Source organism: Tupaia chinensis, unplaced genomic scaffold (genome assembly GCF_000334495.1).
Source record: "Tupaia chinensis unplaced genomic scaffold, TupChi_1.0 Scaffold000063_1, whole genome shotgun sequence".
NCBI classification, from domain to species: Eukaryota; Metazoa; Chordata; class Mammalia; order Scandentia; family Tupaiidae; genus Tupaia; species Tupaia belangeri.
In genome coordinates, this window is record NW_006159521.1 from 6,655,920 (window position 1) to 6,676,738 (window position 20,819).

The 20,819-nt window shown below is 45.6% G+C and overlaps 1 protein-coding gene across 9 annotated transcripts; it reads right to left on the minus strand.

Annotated features, from left to right (window-relative positions):
• Positions 1 to 5,879: 5,879 nt before the first annotated feature.
• GCNT3 (glucosaminyl (N-acetyl) transferase 3, mucin type) lies at positions 5,880 to 19,531 on the minus strand. Of its 9 annotated transcripts, none has more exons than XR_001371462.1 (5): positions 19,433 to 19,524; positions 17,531 to 17,717; positions 8,624 to 8,672; positions 6,727 to 6,848; positions 5,880 to 6,305 (listed from the first exon to the last, which is right to left on the minus strand). XR_001371462.1 is itself a non-coding variant. In XM_014593372.2 (3 exons), the coding sequence occupies exon 3, from the start codon at positions 16,397 to 16,399 to the stop codon at positions 15,080 to 15,082; it is 1,320 nt and encodes a 439-aa protein (XP_014448858.1). In that variant the 5' UTR covers positions 16,400 to 16,874; positions 17,531 to 17,717; positions 19,454 to 19,531; the 3' UTR covers positions 14,650 to 15,079. The 9 variants fall into 9 exon arrangements, 4 of the variants coding, with proteins under 4 accessions (XP_014448858.1, XP_006141830.1, XP_006141828.1 ...); XR_001371463.1 differs by having other exon boundaries at positions 8,624 to 8,757; XR_001371466.2 differs by lacking the exons at positions 5,880 to 6,305; positions 6,727 to 6,848; positions 8,624 to 8,672 and adding an exon at positions 12,282 to 12,581.
• Between the last annotated feature and the right edge of the window lie 1,288 nt (positions 19,532 to 20,819).

Sequence of the window (20,819 nt, forward strand, 5' to 3'; positions counted from 1 at the left end):
AACACAGTGTGAGTAATGACTGGGAAATATGAAGACTCTAGATAAACATCTTGAAAGGACCTCATGTCCCATGCAAAGGAGCTTAGAAAGTGCATTCATTTCCATAAAGTCCTGGTCATTTTGTCAGTTGTAACTTCATCTGGTGAAAGCTAAAGCAAGGACAGAATCAAATTTTGGATGGAATTTTACTAAGAACATCCCCTTTTTTAAAGTATAAAACCAAGGGTGAGCATTGTTACGAAAAACCAATGCTTGTATGGTTTGGCTTGATCACGGGAAGTACGGTCTTTAGGCAGCCTCTCTCACAGGGACAAATCTATTTCAAATGACATAAAATAGTCCCCATGTGACAGATTATTTCCTGAACCACATATATTGATCAAATTTTGTACATTTTTAAATGATCTACATTTTACCAGTCACTAGAATTTAAATAAATAGCCCCAAGCCCTAATAACTGCACTACTTTTTTTCCCTATATTTTTGTGTACTTGAAAGCAGAAAGCTTCCCTTGACAGTCTAGAAATATATAATGAATGTGGCATTTCTAAATTGTCAGTGTGTATCAGGTACCAGGTAGCTGAGTGACAAATTGAACATCTGACTAGCTGAATCATGACCAACTACATGAAATACAAATCTGCCCCTCCTAATCACTTAGGAAGAGAAGACAACCCCATTCTGTGGTCTCCCCAACCCATCCCTAGTTTAAGGTTCGTAAGCTGCTCCATAGGGGAGAAAAGTCACCTTTTCTCAATCTGCTGAGAGAAAAGAGTTTGAAATAACCTTCAGCAAAATAGCTTTTCATAAACTTATTTAAATAGTTCAATACTTCTTTATACCTTTTATCAGTTGTAAAAGAAGCTTATAATAGGTGTCATTATTTGTAAACACCCAAAGCTGAGGTCTGATTTATTTAGCAAAACGTAAATGAGACTTCGACTATGGGATAGTAGCCATCATTACTAACTTTATGTGTGATCAAGTGCTGTATGTGTTACATACGTTTTCCTGGGTAGTCCTCACAACAACCCTGGAAAGAAGTTTGTTTCATTTTTACAAATTAAGAACTCAAAACATGGAACAGCAGATGGTGTAATGGTTATGTCCCTGGACTTCCACATTCGACTGCAGATTGAGTCCCAGACCCAGCAGCTTAAAACTCAAACCAGGCACGTGTGTGTGTACCCAAAATTCTGAGAGGAGAAGGGATTAAGGGATTGCAGTATGGCCATCCCCCCTGGGGGGTGATTTCTCATTTTCTCTCTCTCTCTCTCTCTCTCTCCCCGCTGAGCACACATGCACTATAGCAAAAATCCCTGTTTTAAAAAAACAAGCAAAAAACCTCTGGAACTTAAGTTACCAAAGGTCACATAACTAGTGCTACTCTTAATTACAGTGAGTCGGAATTAAGACCATATTACTTTGGAGGTTCAACACAGTGGTTAGGAGGCAAGTATACACAGAGTGAACTTAACAGTGGCTGTAGAAATTTCAATCTAGTTAAGCCGTAAGTGTCAATATTAAACTTGTTCGGATTAAAGAATTTTTCTATCAAAAATAGTTAAAAATTTGAATTTTTTTTTTTAAGGAGTAAGCCATAGTTTATAAGTTTTTCCTGTTATTAACCACTGAAATCTTGCAGAAAGGATAGAATTGGAATTACATACCTGTTTGGGAACTTAAAAATCATGTAAACATGGAATTTATAATTAAACCCTAAATACTGCATTGGAAGGAAAATGTTACTGGACTATTGACAGAAAGTAAATTTAGATAAAATACAGCTTTTTTTCCCTTATGGGCATTTCCAAATCATAAACTAGGTATTATACTGCCATCAGTGGATGTAGAAACTTAGCTCTTTTTTTAAGACTTATTTATTATCATTATTATTTTTTAATTGGCTATAGGGCATATGCACTCACCAAAGAGAGAGAGAGCAAGCCACCAGGTCTGGGACTCGAGCCACATTTGGCCATGTGGGAGTTTAGCATAATAACCACCATGCCACCTACTGGCCCCAAAACTTAGCTCTTTTGAAAAAAAAAAAAAAAAAATGGGGAACCAGCAGTTGGCGTAATGGCTATGTCACTGGATGCCCCTGTAGTCGACCGGAGTTCGCTTCCCGGACCCAGTGCCCTAAAACTCACGCCGGGCGCATGTGCGTGTGTGCCCAAGATCCCGAGAGGAGAATGGAGAAGAAGGGATTGTGGTGTGGCCATCCCCCTGGGGGGTGATTTCTCACTTTCTGTCTCTCTCTCTGGCGAGCACACACGCCCTATAGCAAAAACCTCTTAAAAAAAAAAAAAATTGGGAGGCTGGCAGGTAGTTAAGGGTACTGGACTCCCATATGGTCAAGTGCGATTCAAGTCCTGGACCTGGCAGCTTGCTTTCTCTCTCTCCTATTCTATCCCTCTCTGGTCAAATTGAAATAAGTAAATGAATGAATGAATAATTTCTTAAAATTTATGTAAACAATATTTCAAATAGCCCACTTCACCTTAATGTCTACTTTCATTAGTCTTCAAAGAACAACCATTTGCTACCAAAGTAAATTGTTTTTTGAATGTGTGTGTCTTGGTTTTGCTTATTAGCTATTTCCTGTTCTACCAGAACTTGAGGCAAATCATAAGGAAGCAGTTTCTTTTATGAACCACCACCACAAATTTCCATGTATGTATATAGTATTTAACTATTTGTCTTTTTAAAGGTCTAAATACCAAAGCAAACCAAACAAGCAAAAAATGTTAATGAAGGTGGAAACAAGAAGGTACACTTTCTGTAACTTTGTTTAAGTATTTTAAGTTAGTGCATGAAATCAGTTTGAACTGAATTTACTGCAGGATTTCTTAGTACAATTATATGGCTTATTTTACATATATATGTATTGACCAATGGCCTCTCAAAAGCACACTTTACTGGAGACAGAAGGAAAGAAAATGCATCTTCAAACATTAATATTTTATGGAATCTCTTGCCACATATACTTGTTAGATTTGTGTATTGTCAGGTGTTTTTGGTTTTGGGGGGGGGGTTCTTTTAAGAATTATTTATTATTATTGTTATCTTTAATTTGGCCAGAGAGAAAGGGAAAGTGAGAAAACAAGCTGCCTGGTCTGGGACCCGAACCGTGGTCGGCCATGTGGGAGTCCAGCACCTTAACCACTGCACTACCTAGTGGCCCCAATGTGTTTGTTTTTATATTTTTATATATGAACTATTTAATGTGACAGTTATACACATCTTTAAAAGCATGATTGCAGACTAAAGAAATATAGTATAATGATTTCCCTGAAAACTCCTACGATGTTAAATTTGAAGGTAGTTTCAGACTACTGCATTGGTGATAACTACTTCCTGAGCTTTTTTACTTGGTAATAAATCCAGCAAAGCAGCCTTTGTATATTCCTGACACTTGTTTACTTGTTTTTAAGTTTAGAATAAGCCCCAAGTAAAACAGGAAATGTAAAAAGCTATTCGTTCTTATATGATTTAATGATACCAAGATACATGAATTTAACTTCTGTGTAAGCAAACTGTTCATTTTTGTCCATTTTATTGTTTGTTAAAATAACATCCCTGGGGACCAGCAGTTAGCGTAATGGCTATGTTGCTGGACTCCCACGTAGTCGACCGCGGTTCAAGTGCCAGACCCGGCGGCTTAAACTCATGCCGGGCACGTGTGCGTGCATGCCCAAGATCCCAGGAGGAGAATGGAGGAGGAGGGATTGCGGCGTGGCCATCCCCCTGGGGGGTGATTTCTCACTTTCTATCTCTCTGTCTCTCTCTGTCTTTCTGGCGAGCGCATGCGCCCTATAGCAAAAACCTCTCAAAAAAAAAAAAAAAAAATCCCTGAGGGGCCAGCAGGTGGCATGGTGGTTAAGGTGCTGAACTCCCACATGGCCGACCATGGTTTTGAGTTCCGGACCTGGAGACTTGCTTTCTCACCTTCCCTCTCTGATCAAATTAAAATAGTAATAATAAATAACATAATACTATTTAAAAAAATAAAAATTAACATCTCTCTCCTGATACTCTCTTCTTGACCCAAATGAAACATTAACCTGAGGTCAAGATGGGAGAGAAAGTTTTGTTTTTTTTTTTTAATCCAGTAAATCATGTCAGTAGGTTGTGTTGGCAAAAGATTCAGAAGCAGCATGATGACCCCAGCTGAGGTGTGTCTTACCTGGCTGACTGGCTTGGCCTACTAACTGTAGTAGTGGTGTATGCTGTGCTCTGGGCATTCACACAGCTCTGACCTCAGCATGTCAGTGTAGTCCTTGACCTCACGTGAAAACCAGCCTTCTCGTTCTTGCTGCCCACTCTGAAATCTATTCCCATGTTGCCTGTGTTCCCATCCTAACTTCATGACCAACTCTCACATAGTCTGTTAAACCTGAAAAAAAAAAAAAAGGTGAGATTGAAGATTTCTCTGATTTGATTATGCTGTTTCCTCTGTTTTTCATGACTTTCCCATCAGAATCAAAACTCTTCTCATACTTCAAAACTTAAACCCGGTTGCCCCTCTGAATGCATCTCATACTGATCTTTTCACTCTGACCTAAAGGAGTTGTTTACATTAAAAAAAGAAAAAAAAATAATAGAATATAAACCTTTTGAAAGCAGTAATGTAAATGTATATTTTTCCCAAAGGGGGGTGGGTGGTCATTCAGAAATTTTTGTATTGCAACCCACCTCTGAATAGTATTATCCAGGAAAGATGTTCTTCATTCAGATGTGTTCATTAAATTCCTGTTACATAACCAGGCACAAACTTCATGTTCTGGGACTGGCTGAGGGCTAAGGATGGATCACAGCATTGAGGCCCTGTTGGGGATGCTTTTCTATTTTTTTTTTTATCTTTAATAAAAAATCCAGTTACTGGAGCCAGATGGTGGTTAAGGCAGCTGGGTCCCTCATGGCTGACTGCAGGGTTTGAATCCCAGACCTGGTGGTGGCCTGTTAAACAGTGGAGAATGGAGAAGGGATTGCAATGTGGCCATCTGCCATGGGCTGTGATTTCTCACTTTTCCTCTCTCTCTCTCTTGAATGCACATGCCCTATAACAAAATCTAAAAAAAAAAATAAAAATCTAGAAATCTTTGTGCTTATCTAACATCTCTCTGCTCTACTCACACCTCACCATTTCCAAGAGCTTTCCTCACCTTTCCTATTGCCCATTTCTCAGTTTTCCGTGACGCATCCCACTTGGTATTGAATTTTCTACATACCCAGACACTTTATAGGACCTTGAGGGAAAGAACTTTGACTTTAGTGTGTTTGGAGGGCCCTATGTAGTATCTACCTTAGAAGGGCTGAGTCAGTGTACAATCAAGGGAATGGAAACTAAGTCTTTCAAACAAGACATTTAATACAGGCGATTCATTACTGTAAGGAATGGACCGGCCACACGAGAAAATTGAAATGTAGAGCCTTTATTGGGAGCTCATCCGGCTGAGGTTTGCTGGTTCGACAGAGAAAGAGAGAGGGGGCCAGAGAAGTCACGCACTAGGACGGGGTTTAGCGATTTATGTAAGGGTATAGGGAGGGGTACTGTCAGAGGTAGGAACAGTCCTCATATGATGAAGTTTTAGAGGGAAACTGCTGTGTCACGTAAGGTCTGGTGATATGTGCAGAGTCGAGTCCCGTGTGCAAAGTAGAGTGCTATGTGCAGAATAGGGCATGTGTGCTACATCCGGATTCGGTCCGAGTGCAGCGCAGGGGTGATGACTGACTAGATCCGGGCTGCATCAGCCAAGTGTGGTGTGGCGTCCAACCCCCACATCCAAGCTGCCCAGGCCTCCGGCCTAACATCCCGCCTGTTTTGGTGTTACAGGGTGCAGTTCGATTATTTGCTACTTCAAAAAAAAGAGTTTGGGTGAAGACAGGCGATTGGGGGCCGGGGGCTCAGTGGGAACTTGTGTGTAGAGATGGAGGAGCATTTGGTTGACAGCCATTTGGGAAACTTCTTGGATTCAACTTTGGAGGAACCTGAGGAAACAGGGTGTAAGCATGAAGAGAAGGCAGATGAAAATAAATGGTCCTAAAATAGGGGCAATCCAGGTGATGAAGGTAGATTGCCACCAGTCTGGGAAAAGAGAAGTGGGCTCCTGCTGCTGGCGTCATAGTTCCTCACTTCGACGGCTGAGAACATCGATGTTGTGTTTAACCAGTCCTGTCTCATTGATGTAGTAGCAGCATTCTTCCCTGAGGAACAGACAGGTGGCCCCTTTGTCTGCTGTCAGTAGGTCTAGGGCATGTTGATTTTGAAGAAGCCCTGGGGGGAGGGCTGTCCAGGTTAGCTGTTGGGCAGAGTGTGAATTAGGGTCCTCCCAGGTGAAAGCGAACAGAAAGTAAGTGGGTGGAGGGGGAAGAGGAAAGGAGGGAGGGCCGGGAACATCAGAGTCAATGGATGAGCAGATGAGAGGAGGAGGAAGTGAGGAGGGGGGGGAGCTACAGCCGGAAGTAGGAGGGTAGCTCCCAATAGGTGAAGGATGTCCCTGCCCAGGAGGGGGACTGGGCATGATGGTATAACTAGGAAGGAGTGGGAGAAAGGTCGTCCCTCTATATGGCAGGCTATGTGGCTGTCCTAGGGAAGGGGGGGGGGGTGGCATCTATTCACTATTCCCATGACTGAGATCTGAGAAGGAAAAAGTGGCCCTCAATGGGAAGGCAGGATGGAGTAGGTAGCCCCCGTGTCCACAAGAAAAGAGATGGACTTACCTGCTACCTGTAGCGTTACCCTGGGCTCGGCGAGAGTGATGGGGGTGTTCAGGTCCAGGCCTCTTCAGTTGGCGGCTAGCCCCAACAGCTCCCAAGAGGGGACTGCCTGGCTGACTTGTCCCCTGCGTGGAGGAACCAGAGATGAATCAGCCATTGGGCAGTCACTTCCCCAATGACCAGGCTGTTTGCACTTGGGGTATGGCTTGGTGGGCAGTTGGGGGCAAGGGCATTCTCAAACCCAGTGGCTCGTGTTCCCACACTTGAAGCATGGTCCCAAAGGAATGGACTTTGACCAGGAAGCCCCATTCTTGTGCCCGTGTGGGGCTGCCAGCCTCAGGGCTGCTACCAGGGCCTGGGTTTGGAATGCTACCTCGTGGTGAAGGCGGCTTGGCGTTTGGCCTCAGCCGCTTCCTCCTGGGTATTATAAACCTTAAACACCATTTTCACCACATCACCAACAGGGGTCTGAGGGCCATCCTCTGCCTGTTTAAAATTTTTTCGAATATCAGGCGCTGACTGGGTAATAAAGTGAGATACCAAAACCATGGCCCCAGTCGGTGAAGCGGGATCTAATCGTGTATAAAGAGTTAAGGCCTCTGTAAGGTGACGAGGAACACCGCTGGATTTTCATCTGCTCCCTGTGTGATTTCCTGGTTTGTCAAAACTGACAGTTTGTTAGAGACTGCTCACGTTCCAGCCAGGAGACATTGGATCATGTAGTCTTGGTTTTTTGGGCCAGAGTCTCCCACCTGAGAGTCCCATTGGGGTCAGTAATAGGAATAGCCACTTGTTTGACTGGAAGAGTCGGGTCGACCTCGCGGGCTTGGTCAGCATGTTTTCTGGCTGTAGCCTGGACTCACTCTCTGCCATCGGCAGTAAGGGTGGAGGACAGGATTACACAGAGGTCATGCCAAGTAAGATTAGAAGCTTGAGTAAGATAGTGAAACTCTTTGATAAAAGCCATGGGGTTAGCAGGAAAGAACTGAGTCTTCTATTTGAGATAGATCTTGGAGAGAGAAGGGACCCAGACTCTGACAATACCTTCCGTTCCTGCCACTTCCTGGAGAGGACAGAGAAAGTTGGAACTGGGGAAAGGGTGAGAGCATGAGCAGGTATGTGAACTAACTGGAGATGGGAGAGAGGGAATGGGACCGAAGGACTTGGAGGAGAAGGAGGTGGTGCCGGTGAAGGCAGGAGAGTGGTGGGTAGGGCTGGGACTGGCAGTGCCCAAGTGGGACTGGGGTATAGTGGGGGATTCTGGAGTGGGGCAGGAAGGAGGGGAGGTAAGAATTTTGAGTGGTTCATCCATAGGAGAAAGATCGGCCTCTAAAAGAGGCTTGGTCTTAGACTGTGGGGTTCTGGTTGCAAGAAGGACTTGGGCGGTAGGTAGTGCAGGAAGTGCAGAGGAAGGTGTAGGAGCATAGATCCCAAAATGCTTGGACACATGGAACCTCTCTAACCATTTGCCTAACCTTGGGCAATTATCCAAATTAGTGACGGTATTGTAATCAAAAGTCCCCTCAGGAGACCATTTAGACCTATTGTCCAAAGGTACCGTGGCCAGGCCACAGTGGAATAGAGTATCAACCTCTTAGGGCATGGATCCTGAGCTGGTCCTAATTTGGTAAGGTTATGGAGCAGATAGGCCAGGGGCGTCTTTGGCTCGGTGACAGACTTGGTGTTACCCATTGTGTCCAGGACTCAAGTAAGCGGAAAAGGTAGAGGCTGCCCTAATCTTTGTGCACTCATGGAGTAGAACGGGGGTGGGGGGGGGATTAAGACATTTCTACAATCACCTGAGCTCCAGGATTAGTAGGAGACCCTGACTCAGCTGTGCTTTTGGACAGGGAACTCAGAGGAGGTTTTAGTCTCAGAAACCATGGGCAGGTGGACTTACCCTCAGAAGGCCAGGGCAGGTGGTTCGTCAGCGGTTGGCTGGTTGGTTCCTGGTTCAGGGAAGGAGAGGCCCTTGCAGGGACTATAGGACACAAAACTCCTCCCGGGTTTTCAGCACCAAATGTAAGGAATGGGCTGACCACGCAAGAAAATAGAAATGTAGAGCCTTTATTGGGAGCACATCCGGGTGAGGTTCACTGGTCCAACAGAAAGGGGGGGGCAGAGAAGTCTCACACTAAGGTGAGGTTTAGCGATTTATATAAGGGTATAGGGAGGGGGAGTGTCATACAGTCCCTGTATGGTAAAGATTTAGAGAGAGAGCAGACTACTGTGTCACGTAAGGTCTGGTGACGTGTGCAGAGTAGAGTCCCGTGTGCAAAGTAGAGTGCCATGTGCAGAATAGCACGCGTGTGCAGAGTAGAGTCCATGTGCTACATCCGGGTTAGGTCCGAGTGCAGCGCAGGTCTGATGACTGACTAGATCCCGGTTGCAGGAGCAGAGTGTGGCATGGCATCCAACCCCCACATCCAAGCTGCCCAGGCCTCCAGCCTAACAGTTACAAAGGTATTGAAAGGCTGAAGGAGCAGAAGAGGAAAGGTGCACTTAGTTAAAGAATGGCAACCGCAGGAAGCCGCAGACATCCCCAATGCCCGAGGAAGCACGGGGGAAATGGCATGACCCAGAGGTCACACCCACTGTGCCACTGCAGCTGCTACTGTTGAGCCAAGCTGCAGAGTAAGAGGCCAGGTGACCTTCCCCAGCCACCCATAGCTGCCACTGTCCTGCTGCTGTCATTGCTAGTGCTGCTACCAGGCCTGCTGCTGCTTCTGTGGCTGTCACCACTGAGGCTTATGACACTGCCAGAAGGTTTAAGAGAAAGTTTCTCTCTTCCCAAGTCCCAGCATCTCAGTAGTGCCTCCCGAAGGCAGAACGCGGGGGGGGGGGGGGGGGGAGTGGGAAGTGTAGCTTGTAGGTCTGCAAGTGAGGGGGAAAACACTGATGAGTTCAGGGAAAACGGAAGGACAGCAGGTACTGTCCAGCACCCCGTGGGCCCCTCAGTACATACACCCTCCTTTTGCCCATTTTGAGAGCTACACACAGCAAACCTCATCTCATACAAAAGTATGCTTATTCTAAAAGACGCGAAGTGCTACCAGTCTGAATATCGCCAGAGACACGTGAATTCTTCTTCCAGTGAGGTCAAACCCACCTCACCCTGAACCTTTTACGTGTGACAGGAGAAGGAAAGAAGCAGGGGAATGATCCATAAGAGGAAATAAACAGCTGGCGTGGTCCTCATTTTCATCAATCTAATGGCCACCACCAGTCTAACTTCTTTCGAAGCCCATATCACTTTCCTACTGTCTTCAGCCACTTAGTTGATAAGTTTTTGTTTGTTTTTCTAACCTAGTAGAAAATTGAACTTCATTCCTGAGGTGTCAGAGTCAGTTAGTCATTCTGCCTTTAGTGGGCTGCTATGGGTAGCCTCCCATTAACTTTTACAACTGAACATGGTGGCACTCAGAGAATCCCCTCTGTCTAGCGGGCCTGCTGCTGCTTCTGTGGCTGTCACCACTGTTGAAATTGGGCTTTACCCATTGTAATTGTAATTTACTGTGGAAATTGGGATCAAGCACCCTCGGCAGTAGAATAACCTTTCTCCACTGGCCCTGTGGCACAGTAGAGCATCACGCTCACCACTGTTCCTTCTACCACTCTGTGCTGCTTCCCAGCTTTCTTGGGTTGGTTCCTCCTTATCTCCCTGACCTCTGAATTGTGGAAAGCTCCAGAATTCATCTGGGGGGGGGGGCTCTCTTTCTTATGTTTACTCCTTCGAGCCTTCATCCAGTTTTCTTTCTTTGCATCATCTATAAACTGGTGAGTTGGCGTAATGGCTATGTTGCTGAACTCCCATGTAGTCAACCACGGTTCGAGTCCCAGACCTGGTATCTTAAACTCATACTGGGCACGTGTGCGTGGGTGCCCAAGATCCCAAGAGGAAAATGGAGGAGAACGGATTGCGACGTGGCCATCCCCCCAGGGGGTGATTTCTCACTTTCTGTCTCTCTCTTTCTGGCAAGCGTATGCGCCCTATAGCAAAAACCTCTCCATAAATAAATAAATAAATAAATAAATAAATAAGTAAACTGGTGAGCAGCAGATAAGTGTCTCCAGTCTGACCTCTGCCTGAACTCATACTCCTGAACATCTTTTTTTTATTTTTAAGGTTTTTTTTAAAAGAATTATTTTATTTAACTTTATTTATTTACTTACTTTAATTTGACCAGAGAGGTGCACATAAGAGAGAGAAACAAGCCACCAGGTCCAAGACTCGAACTGTGGTCAGCCATGTGGGAGTCCAACACCCTTAACCACCACACCACCTGCCAACACCATCCTGTACAGCACCTTTTCAGTGTCTCCAGCTTGGTGTCCCACAGGCTTCTCTGATTTTACATGTTCAAACATAAATTTTTCCCGTCTTGGTTAATAACAACTGCATTCTCCTAACGGGACAAAATTCTTGGAGTTTGGGGTTTCTTGTTTGTTTTTGTGAGTGTATACACTTATGAGAAAGAGAAAAAAACCCCAACAACAACATGTGGTCAAGCATAATCCTTTTTCCTCCATTTTTCACCCTACCAGAATTTGGGGCAAGCATGCACGCACACCCCAATTTTCTCAAGCTGCTGGGACCAGATTCAAACTACAGTTGGCTGTGGACCCTGCTCCCAATGCCACAGCTGTGAGGGCTGGCCCAGCCCTTAGAGTTTTTCTTGACTCCTCCTTTTCCCATAAACAAACTCAATCTGTCAGCAAATTCTCAAACTAAACCTTCACAGACGTTTCCAGGATCTATCCCCTTTCACTACTTCTGCTGCTTCGCTTACTGCCTGGATTCCTGCCTCCTAACTGGCCTACCTGCTTCCGCTCTTGCCTCTGAAGCGCTGTGTTGTCAGGGCAGCAGCGAGGCTCGTCTTAGGGAAATGTTAATAGGATCATGGCAGTGCTGTGCTCAACACCCTCCAGTGGCCTGTTTCACTCAGAAGACAAAGTCCATGTGATGGCTTCCAAAGGCCTTTCTCCTCTGCGTTCCTTTCCTAACTCTTGGTCTTTCCTTCCTTTATTTCCATTCTATTTACACCAGCTTCCTTGCTGTGAAACCAGCAAGTGCGTTCTGCAGGGCTTTGCATCTTTTCCCTTGGCCTAAAAGGCTCTTCCCCAGTTATCCTCATGGATCATGCCTGCATGTCCTTCGGCTCTTTACTTGATGTCGCCTTTTCATTGAAGGCCTCTCTGAACACTGTGTTTAATATTTTAAGCATCAACCCACCCATCCCCCTTTCCAAGATTTCTATCACTGCCTTTTCTTTTCTTTTTTTTTTTATTTGAGAGAGATTTTTGCTAAAGGGCATGTGTGTTCGCTGGACAGAGAGAGACAGAAAGAGAGAACCCACCCCCCTCACACAATGCGAGAATCCTTTCTCCTCCATTCTCCTCCTGGGATCTTGGGCGTGCACGCATAGGCACCCGGCATGAGTTTTAAGCTACTAGGCCCAGGACTCGAACTGCGAACTGCAGTCACCTACAGTAGGAGTCCAGCGACATAACCATTATGCCATCTGCTGGTCCCACCTTCCTTGATTTTATCTAACACCCGTCTCTTTCTAATCAGCATTCATGGTCTGTTTCCCACTAGTATGTGAATAACACAAATGAGGAGATCTTTGTCTGTCTTGTTGACTGTTGTATCCCCAATGTCAAGAACAATGCCTGGTAAATAGTAAGAGTTCAATTAATATTCGTAGAATGAAAGGGCAAGTTATTTCGTTGCTTGAAGTACACTCATGCTTCACAGAGGTGCGAACCATTTCTTACTCACCTTTGTAATAAATGACTCACGAAATGGAACAAGAAAGAACATATCTCCGGGTCAGTTAAGGTCCTTAATTAAGTGCCTAATTAAAGCAGGCAGGCAAGATATTTAATTATTCTCTCCATTTTTTAATCGAAACACTTGACCCCCCCCCAACTAAATATGTCCTATGTTCTTAAACAAGGTTATCAACAACCTTTACTTCTTTTCTTAAAAAAAAAAAAAAAAAAAAACTGGTGCTTGGCTGAGAGAAGACAAAGATTACACTGAACAGTGTGCAATAAAAGTATAGCGATTAAAACAGTGTTCACCAATCATTCATAAATCAAAAATAAGGAGGAAATTCAGACCTAGAGAGGTAATACAAATATACTCAATTCATGGAGAAGATATTTTTCTTTCCGAGAAAGGTTAAAGAAACAGAAATGACTCAGAAGGAAAAGTCAACAGATGTGCTGGTTTAACTGACTGACTTCTGAAACACACTGAACAAATGAGGAAGAGAGCTGGTCCTTCTGATACGGAGACCTAGCATTAATACAAGGAGAGTACTTCCTATTCACCTGAATGTGTTTCTAGACAACTTCTCAATGCTTGGGAAGATGCAGCAACTTGTTCCTCCCAAAATGACAAGTTCATATTTTAATCTTTTTATTTGTCTGACAAATTATAACTTATTTCACATGAAAACTTTTAGAGCAGGTTGACCGTGAAGCCAAGGCCCAGATTCTTTCCTCAGAACACACACACTCAGGGAAGCTTGCTTGCTTGCTTTCCTTTTTTTTTTTTTTTTTTTTTCCGCATAGAGTGTATGTGCTTGTCCACGCAAGAGAGAAAGAGAGAAAGGAAAAGTGAGAAATCACCTCTCAAGGGGGATGGCCACGCTGCAATCCCTTCATTCTCAACTCATGATTTTGGGCACACATACACAACAAACGCCTGGTGTGATCTTCAAGTCTCTAGGTCCAGGACTTGAACCATACTTGGTCATGTGGGAATCCAGCACCTTAACCACCATTCTACCAGATAAGCTTTCTTGCCACTTACACCAGTGCACCCACTCCCATCCCCTTCAGAAGGGGCTGGGGACAAGCACATGGATCACTGGGGGTCCAAGATCATCACAGCTGGCAGCAGACCTTACACACCGACTGCACATATGGTTGATCCTGTGTCACCTCCAAAAGGAGATGCGAAAGAGGTGAAGAGGACGCAGGACTACGGTGCGGGTAAGCTGGTGGGGCGACGTCCACTACCAAAGGGCTTACAAAGAAATCACTTCACAAAGAAATCACTGACGTAGAGACTGAAGATGTACTATGTCAAACAGATCCACAGAACTGGGTTAGAATTACATGGGTTGCACAGAAATATGATTGCAAGAGAAAAATGTATTCACTGTATTAGAAATAAAGAAACACATCAATGATATCATGACAGATTGATGGGATCATCACTCCAATCAAATGATGCAAAGTCGCTTGCATATAAACCACTTTACCAGACTGTAGCATATGCAGATTGGCAGCACTGTGTCCCAGGGGCACAGTGTAGTGTCCTTTGCCTACCACGGAAGGAGTAGGACTGACAGCCAGCAATTATCTCTGGAACTTCGGGAAGGAAACCATTCCACTGGATAACCTGTGGGGTGGAGAATGTGTGTGTGGGTGTGTACATTTATACACACACACTCTGTAAATATACTTACACACACATTGTCTTCCCATGAGGAAATACACAAATCCACAGAATCACGAATAGTCACCTTCTGCTTTGATACCAGGAGAGAGTTTTAACTCAGGAGTGTTCGGCGTTGTATAAGCTGGATGGTCCTAGTTTATTTTCCTTTTCCAGTATCATTAACCCTCCCTCTACTCAAATGCATTCCAGTATGGACAGCAAATTGTATGTGACATTACATAAATGGCTGTTATCTCTCATATGGAACGTTAAGTTGTGGCCGTGCGCTGGAAGATGAGTGCTGCAATTCCTTTGGATTTGTCACTCATACAGTTTGCCAGGACCATTTTGGAATAAGGGGAACTCTTGCCAGCCCCTAGAGATTTTACCTGTCACCAGTGGTTATGCAAAAAAGTTTCACACATTTTACCTGTTTATACTATTTCTGGCTTATGAGAGAAAAGAACAGGTAGGGCTTTAAATCAAAAGCTATTTATTTTTAAATTCAAGTATAAAACAGAAGGCTCTCTTGGCATCAAAGTCCCCCTCTGTACTGCCAAGCCTAGATTACTCAAAGAGCATCTCCAGAGTAGAAAGGCTGACTCCAGGCCTTAACCTGAAATCCAGGGTCCCCCGCCACACCCCTTTCCTTACTCTAACAGTGGTTCTCATTCTCACTCTGGAAGAAAGTCAGTAGAAAAATTTCTGGGGAGAGGGCCGAGGAGGCAAGCAACAGTTTTCAAGGCCATGGATCCACTTACCCAAAAGCAGCCCTCTTATCCTGGGGGATGCCCTGGATTTCAAAGCCCTGGTCTCCCCACCTCATTCTACCCCCTCCATAGCCTCAGCAAGTTCTGGGCATGTCTGCGATGTCTGCACATATTCCTGTCAGAGTGCATCTCAGAGTTCTGTCCCATAGATGGCCTTGTGACGTAGGTACTCTTCTAGGCACTGAAAAGCATTATCGTCCACATTGGGGTCAAACTTGTTGGCCAACAGGTGATGGTTCTGAAGCATCCAGCACAGATCCCCAGCCCCGTAGATACAGATAGACCGCTGGTGGATTCCAGAGCAAGGTGCATAGGAAGCACCATCATTGACGTCTCCCTTGTGTTCCTCCCACTTGACCAGCCTTGCGATGGCGGTCATGTCTGAGACATCGTACTTAGGGTGGTAGGGTACAGAGCCAGGCATCCAGGGTGCACGCTGAAGGGTGGCCCAGAGGTGTTCATCGGGGCTATAGGTGTCTTTTACCCATTCAATCAGTTGTTGGGATTTGGGGTTCTGTAAGACTTGCTGGATGAAGTCTCGAGAAGCCACCATGTAGGCATTCCCTGTGAACATGGTTAAGTTATTAGGAGGAGGGTCCTTCCTCCTGCCAGTCATGTGCAATGTGTCTGTCACCACGTATTGATATTTCCAGCGGTTCTTTTTGAGCCTACTGGGTATCTCTGACTCCATGCTGTTCTTCCCATTCAATACCTTGAGGGCCTGGACCATCTCGCCATTGGTCTTTATAGGAAAGTCTGTCCCACATGTGTTCAGGAAGTACTTCCAGGGCACTGAGCTCTGAAGCAAGTCTTCCATGCAGTTCAGGTCAGCCTGCACCCTGGACCAGGAGGCATAAACCACCTTCACCAGCTTACTGGCTAAGAAGACATTTGGGAAGCATGATATAATGGCCTTGACTGCCTCTTGGAAAGTTTCTGGGGACTTTCTGTCCACGTGGATGCAGTATATGTTCTGAGGGGCGTACACAGCTCGCAGCAGCCTCTCAAAGTTTTCAATCTTCTCGTGAACCACCATAGAATATGCAATAGGGAAGTCTAGCTCTTCTTTGCTCAGTGGGAACTGGATGAACTTCCTCTGGGCCTTAAAGCGCTCACAGTCTCTGGTCATGTGAAGGTAGTCGGCATCTGTGAAGGGCTGCCGCTTCTCCTTGACCTCCAGGTTATTTAGAAGAGCCTGAATCACGGCTTCCTGGTCTCCTCGGGTGACCCCCGAACAGTTGACAGACCTCTTTGCCGGCAACTTCAGGGACTTGTACAAGAGATTCCTACAGCGTTGGCTTTGAAATTCCCTGGACTGTAAATCCAAGTGGTCAAAGTCACATTTCAATCTCAGAGACAGTCTCAGAGCCACAATGGCCAGCAAGGTGTAGCAGCCGAGGATCCACAGGTGATGCTGCCGGCAGAGTTTCTTGCACTGAAGCATCTTCATGGAAGAGAAGACAAGTAGAGTGTGGCACCGAGGAGGAGAGGAGGAAGATAGAGTACTTGGACAGAACAAAATGCCTTCGATTACAAACTACCAGGAATAGCAAGTTCAACTCCAGACCTAGCGGCAAAAATACATTTCTTATCTGGACAAGTGTCCTCAGTACAGACCTGCCTAGGCGTCTTTTGCACTTGGCTTGCTAGTAGAGAGCTCGAAAATCTGACCCTACAAACCAGCTGACCACACTGGGATCTGGGCCTGGCTCCAGCTCCACCCGAGGAGAGAGAAAGGGAAGAACTGAGCACCTGCCCTTGTCAGATTGTAATTAGCCAGCAACAGTCCCCACCCCTCAGTCCTCATTCTTCAACCGCATCCTACCACGCTAGAATGTAGCGTTCCTCTGGTCTCGCTGGTAGGTCTGGAAAGGTAAGTCCATGAAATTCAGGCTCTCGGCATCAGTTTGAGGAATCTGAAGGTCCTTTTGAAAGCAAAACCACACTTGTTCCTTTTCTGTGGCAATTTATATTATTAGGATGTTTTCACCACATACAAGTCACTGGTCAGATGTGCTATCTAAACTTTTTTTTTTAAAAAAAAATGTTTTTAAAGAAGTACAAACAATTCAGTGTTATAAAAAAAAACTACACTGTAATCATTCAGATAGTTTATCCAAATTCAAATAGATCTACCCACAAGAACACAAATGGTTTTATATATACAATATTTAATGAGTGTCAGAAACATTTCTTTACATTATTCCATTTCATTTTCATGACCAATCTGAAATGTAGCTATTACCAAACCCCAGTTGTAGATAGGAAACCAAAAGATTACAACTTGCCAAAGATCACAGCCATTACAAGCAGCAAATCCAGCACCCCCTCCACCCTCCAGTCCCCCTAGTTTTTTGTCTGCAAGCCTAATTCTTGTTCCACCAAACCACACCTACAATTCAGGAAAGTAAGTAGCACCAGATATTATACAGGAAAAAAACAAAATATCTAGAAAGAAAGAAAGAAAGAAAATGTGACCTATCCTTCCAACAATGATCCTTTTCCCTCATTTCTAAGCCCTAAGACTGCATCCTCTTTAGTAATAACTTTAGTGGAAACCTAAGTGAAAGAACATTCTCACCTTTAATAGCTTCTTCACTGCTTGGGGACAGTCTCTTGCCAAGGTCTGTTTCTGTTTCCAAGTGAACACTGGCCGGATTCCATGGAAGCACATGTAAACATCAAATCCCTTGGTCTTCTTCTAACCCTCCATATTTTCTGATGTTCACAAGACGTCCAAGAAAGTGTCTCAGCTTCCTCTTTGATCTCTGCAAAGGAGAGAACAGCAGGTGGCTCTACGGCTCACCCTTCGGCTTCCGCTCTCAGATAAGAGGGCAGGCTCAGATAAATGATTCACTGGCATATTCTCAAGCCCCAGTCACTCAAGCAGGTGAATGAGTCAGGGGGAAAAAAATGCTAGCAATAGCTCAGAAGGCTAGCAAGTATTCCCACCAGAACAGTCCAGTTTGTACACACACTCTCCTCCCATAAAGCCATTCATAAAAACTGTTCAATAACTGAAAAGCCCCCTCCCACCGCCACCCTCCATCAAGGAACTGTAGGAGCACACAGGTATGATCCTGCCTTCTTTTGTTTGGGAGTCCAAGTGCCAATTTTCGTGTTCCATGAGCATTACAGGGACCAGGCACTAAAAACACCTTCAAGGATGTTTGTTATTGTATTAAATAATAATAATAATAATAAATGAAAACCAGAGTTTATTCTTCAAAGCCAACTGCAAGAAGAAAAGTCCATCTGCCTGCCTTTATGGGGCCGCTAATATTATCTGTAGGTTGTAGAAACACCCAGAGATTCCAGATTGCAGATCTTCCTCACTGAAGTCTGTGAGCTTAGGGATCTTGGCTGGCTAAAGAACAGGAACATACTGCGGGCTGCTGGACTCCAGAAGGGTTTTGACAACAGGTATGGGAAATGCCTTCGTCAAAGCTGCTGACTCCTCCCCACTCCGAATCACCCTTCCACAAAGGCAACATTCCAAACAGAGCAAATTTAATATTCAGAACGAGCTATAAAGTAGAGCGCCAAAGGTGGCCAGGTGGTTTGGGTGGCTAGATCCTGGAGTCCCCTGTGCTATGGCTGCCCAAAATTCAGAGAGGAAAATGTTAAGGGGCTGGAGTATGGCCACACTCTCTGGGGGGTGGTTTCTCAGTCTCTCTCTCTCTCTCTCTCTCTCTCTCTCTCCAGGGCACATGCCCTAAAGCAAACCTAAGAAAGAAAGAAAGAGAGAGAGAAAGAGAGAGAGAAAAGAAGGAAGGAAGGAAGGAAGAGAAAGGAAGAAAAACGGGCTGGCAGGCGGCGTGGTAGCTAGAGGTGCTGGACTCCCAGACTGCAGTTCGAGTCCCAGACCTGGCAGCTTGCTTTCTCAATTTCTCTCTCTCTCTCTGTCTGTCTCAGGTCAAATTGGAAAATAAGGGGCCGGCGGGTGGCATGGTGGTTAAAGCTGCTGGACTTCCACATGGCTGTCCATGGTTCAAGTCCTAGACTTGGTGACTTTTCTCACTTTCCCTCTCTCTCTCTCTCCCTCTCTCTCTCTCTCTCTCTGTGTGTGTGTGTGTGTGTGTGTTTGTGTGTGTCTCAGGTCACATTGTAAAATAATCAGGGGCTGGCAGGTGCCATGGTGGTTAAAGACGCTGGAGTTCTCCCTTTCCCTCTCTGTCTCTCTGCGATCAAACTGGAAAATAAAAATAATGTTAAAATCAAAATAAATCTTTATAAAAGAAAGAAAAAGAAAAAAGGTGCTCGTTGAAAAGGTGGGGGGAGACGGAGATGACACCATATTATTAGGAGGCTGCCGTCACCCCCACCCCCAGGCTGAAGGAATGGAGGGAAGAAATGACAAGTACTAATTAAAAACGTGGGAAGGGGGCCCCAGAAGTGAAACCCGGACTCTGCGGAGGGGGCGCAGCTCAGCGGGCGCTGGGGTCCCCCGGGTCAGAGGAGGGGCCCAGCCTGAGGTCCAGACCTCCCGGGGGGGCGCAGCTACCCAGGTCCATCATTACTGTAAGCCGGACTGGGCGCAGGCAGAGCAACCGGCGTTGGCACGGTGATGCTCACAGGAGCCGGAAGTGACGCCGGACAGGAAGTTCCGCGGGGGAGGAGGGGCCCTCCAGCGCCACCTACTGGCAGAGGGGAGTCCCCGGCGCAGCAGCAGCGCTTAGAAGAGGCCCACCTCCGACCTCGCAGGGGCCTGTGCACCAGGGCGGGCTTCGTCTGAGGCCGGGAAGGCCGCGATCGAAAGCAGAGTTGCCTTCGTTGTGTGTGAGCTGTTCCGCCGCCCTCGTTGGTGGAGGGAACTGAGTTCTTGTCTGGTCCTGGGCGCCTGTGTTGGAATGCAAAGACACAGCAAAGGCCAGGGAGCCTTACAGGTCATCTGGACTCCTAGTGCCCCCACTTTTAGTAGCCTCACTCCCACCAGTGTCTCCTCTGCCAGCACGGGCTCTGCAGAGACAGGGAGAAAGTGAGAAATCACACCCCCACACAAACACAGGGGAGATGGCCACACCGCAATGCCCCTCCTCCGTTCTCTAGGCATTTTGGACACACGTGTGCCTGTTGTCCTCAAGCTGCCTGGTCCTGGACTCTTGACAGCAGTTGGCCATGTGGGAATCCAGCATCTTAACCACCATACCACCTGCTGGCCCCAGCTTCCTTTTTTTTTTTTTTTTTTTTTTAATTTTTTTATTTCCCCAACCCTAACTTTAACCCACCAGCTTCCAATATTGGGATTCTCAGTGACTCTCTGTTGTTGAGCTGTAAAATCCTTGATTAAAAGATAAACATTTGATCCATTAGTCCAAATCTAGAAAAATCCTTCCAATCCAATTTCTTCACATCTGCCTTTTCTTTGATGGCCTCCCCTCAAGACCCACCTTCTTGCCCATGAAAATTGCATCAAAGATTCTCGACAAAGAGAAGACATTTTGTTTGAGGGTTCTTTAATATTAAAAGTTTTTTCCTTCTTTATTTGTGCTAGAGCACATGCATGCCCACATGAGAAACAGAGGAGCCCCCTCTAAATGGTCTGGTTGCACCTCAATCCCTTTCTCCAGCCCACTAGCCCAGCAGATCTTGGGTTCATATTCCTGTGTGCAGGCTGCCTCAGGCTGGAAGGGCTGAGGATTCCAACTGCAATAGTCATGCAGGATCCACTGTACCATGGGTCCCCTCATCCCAAAGAGACGTTTTGAATATATGGTTTTTTTTGTTTTTTTTTTTTTTTTTTGGTAGAGGTTTCTGCTTTAGGATGCATGCACTCGCCAGAGAAAGACAGAGACAGTGAGAGGAAAAGTGAGAAATCACCCCCTCCCTAGAAAGGATGGCCACAGCACAATCTTTTCTCCTCCCTTTTC

What these genes read in the sequence shown, in the direction of transcription:
- GCNT3 (XM_014593372.2), bottom strand. Translation starts at nt 16,399, where the DNA reads ATGAAGATGCTTCAGTGCAAGAAACTCTGCCGGCAGCATCACCTGTGG.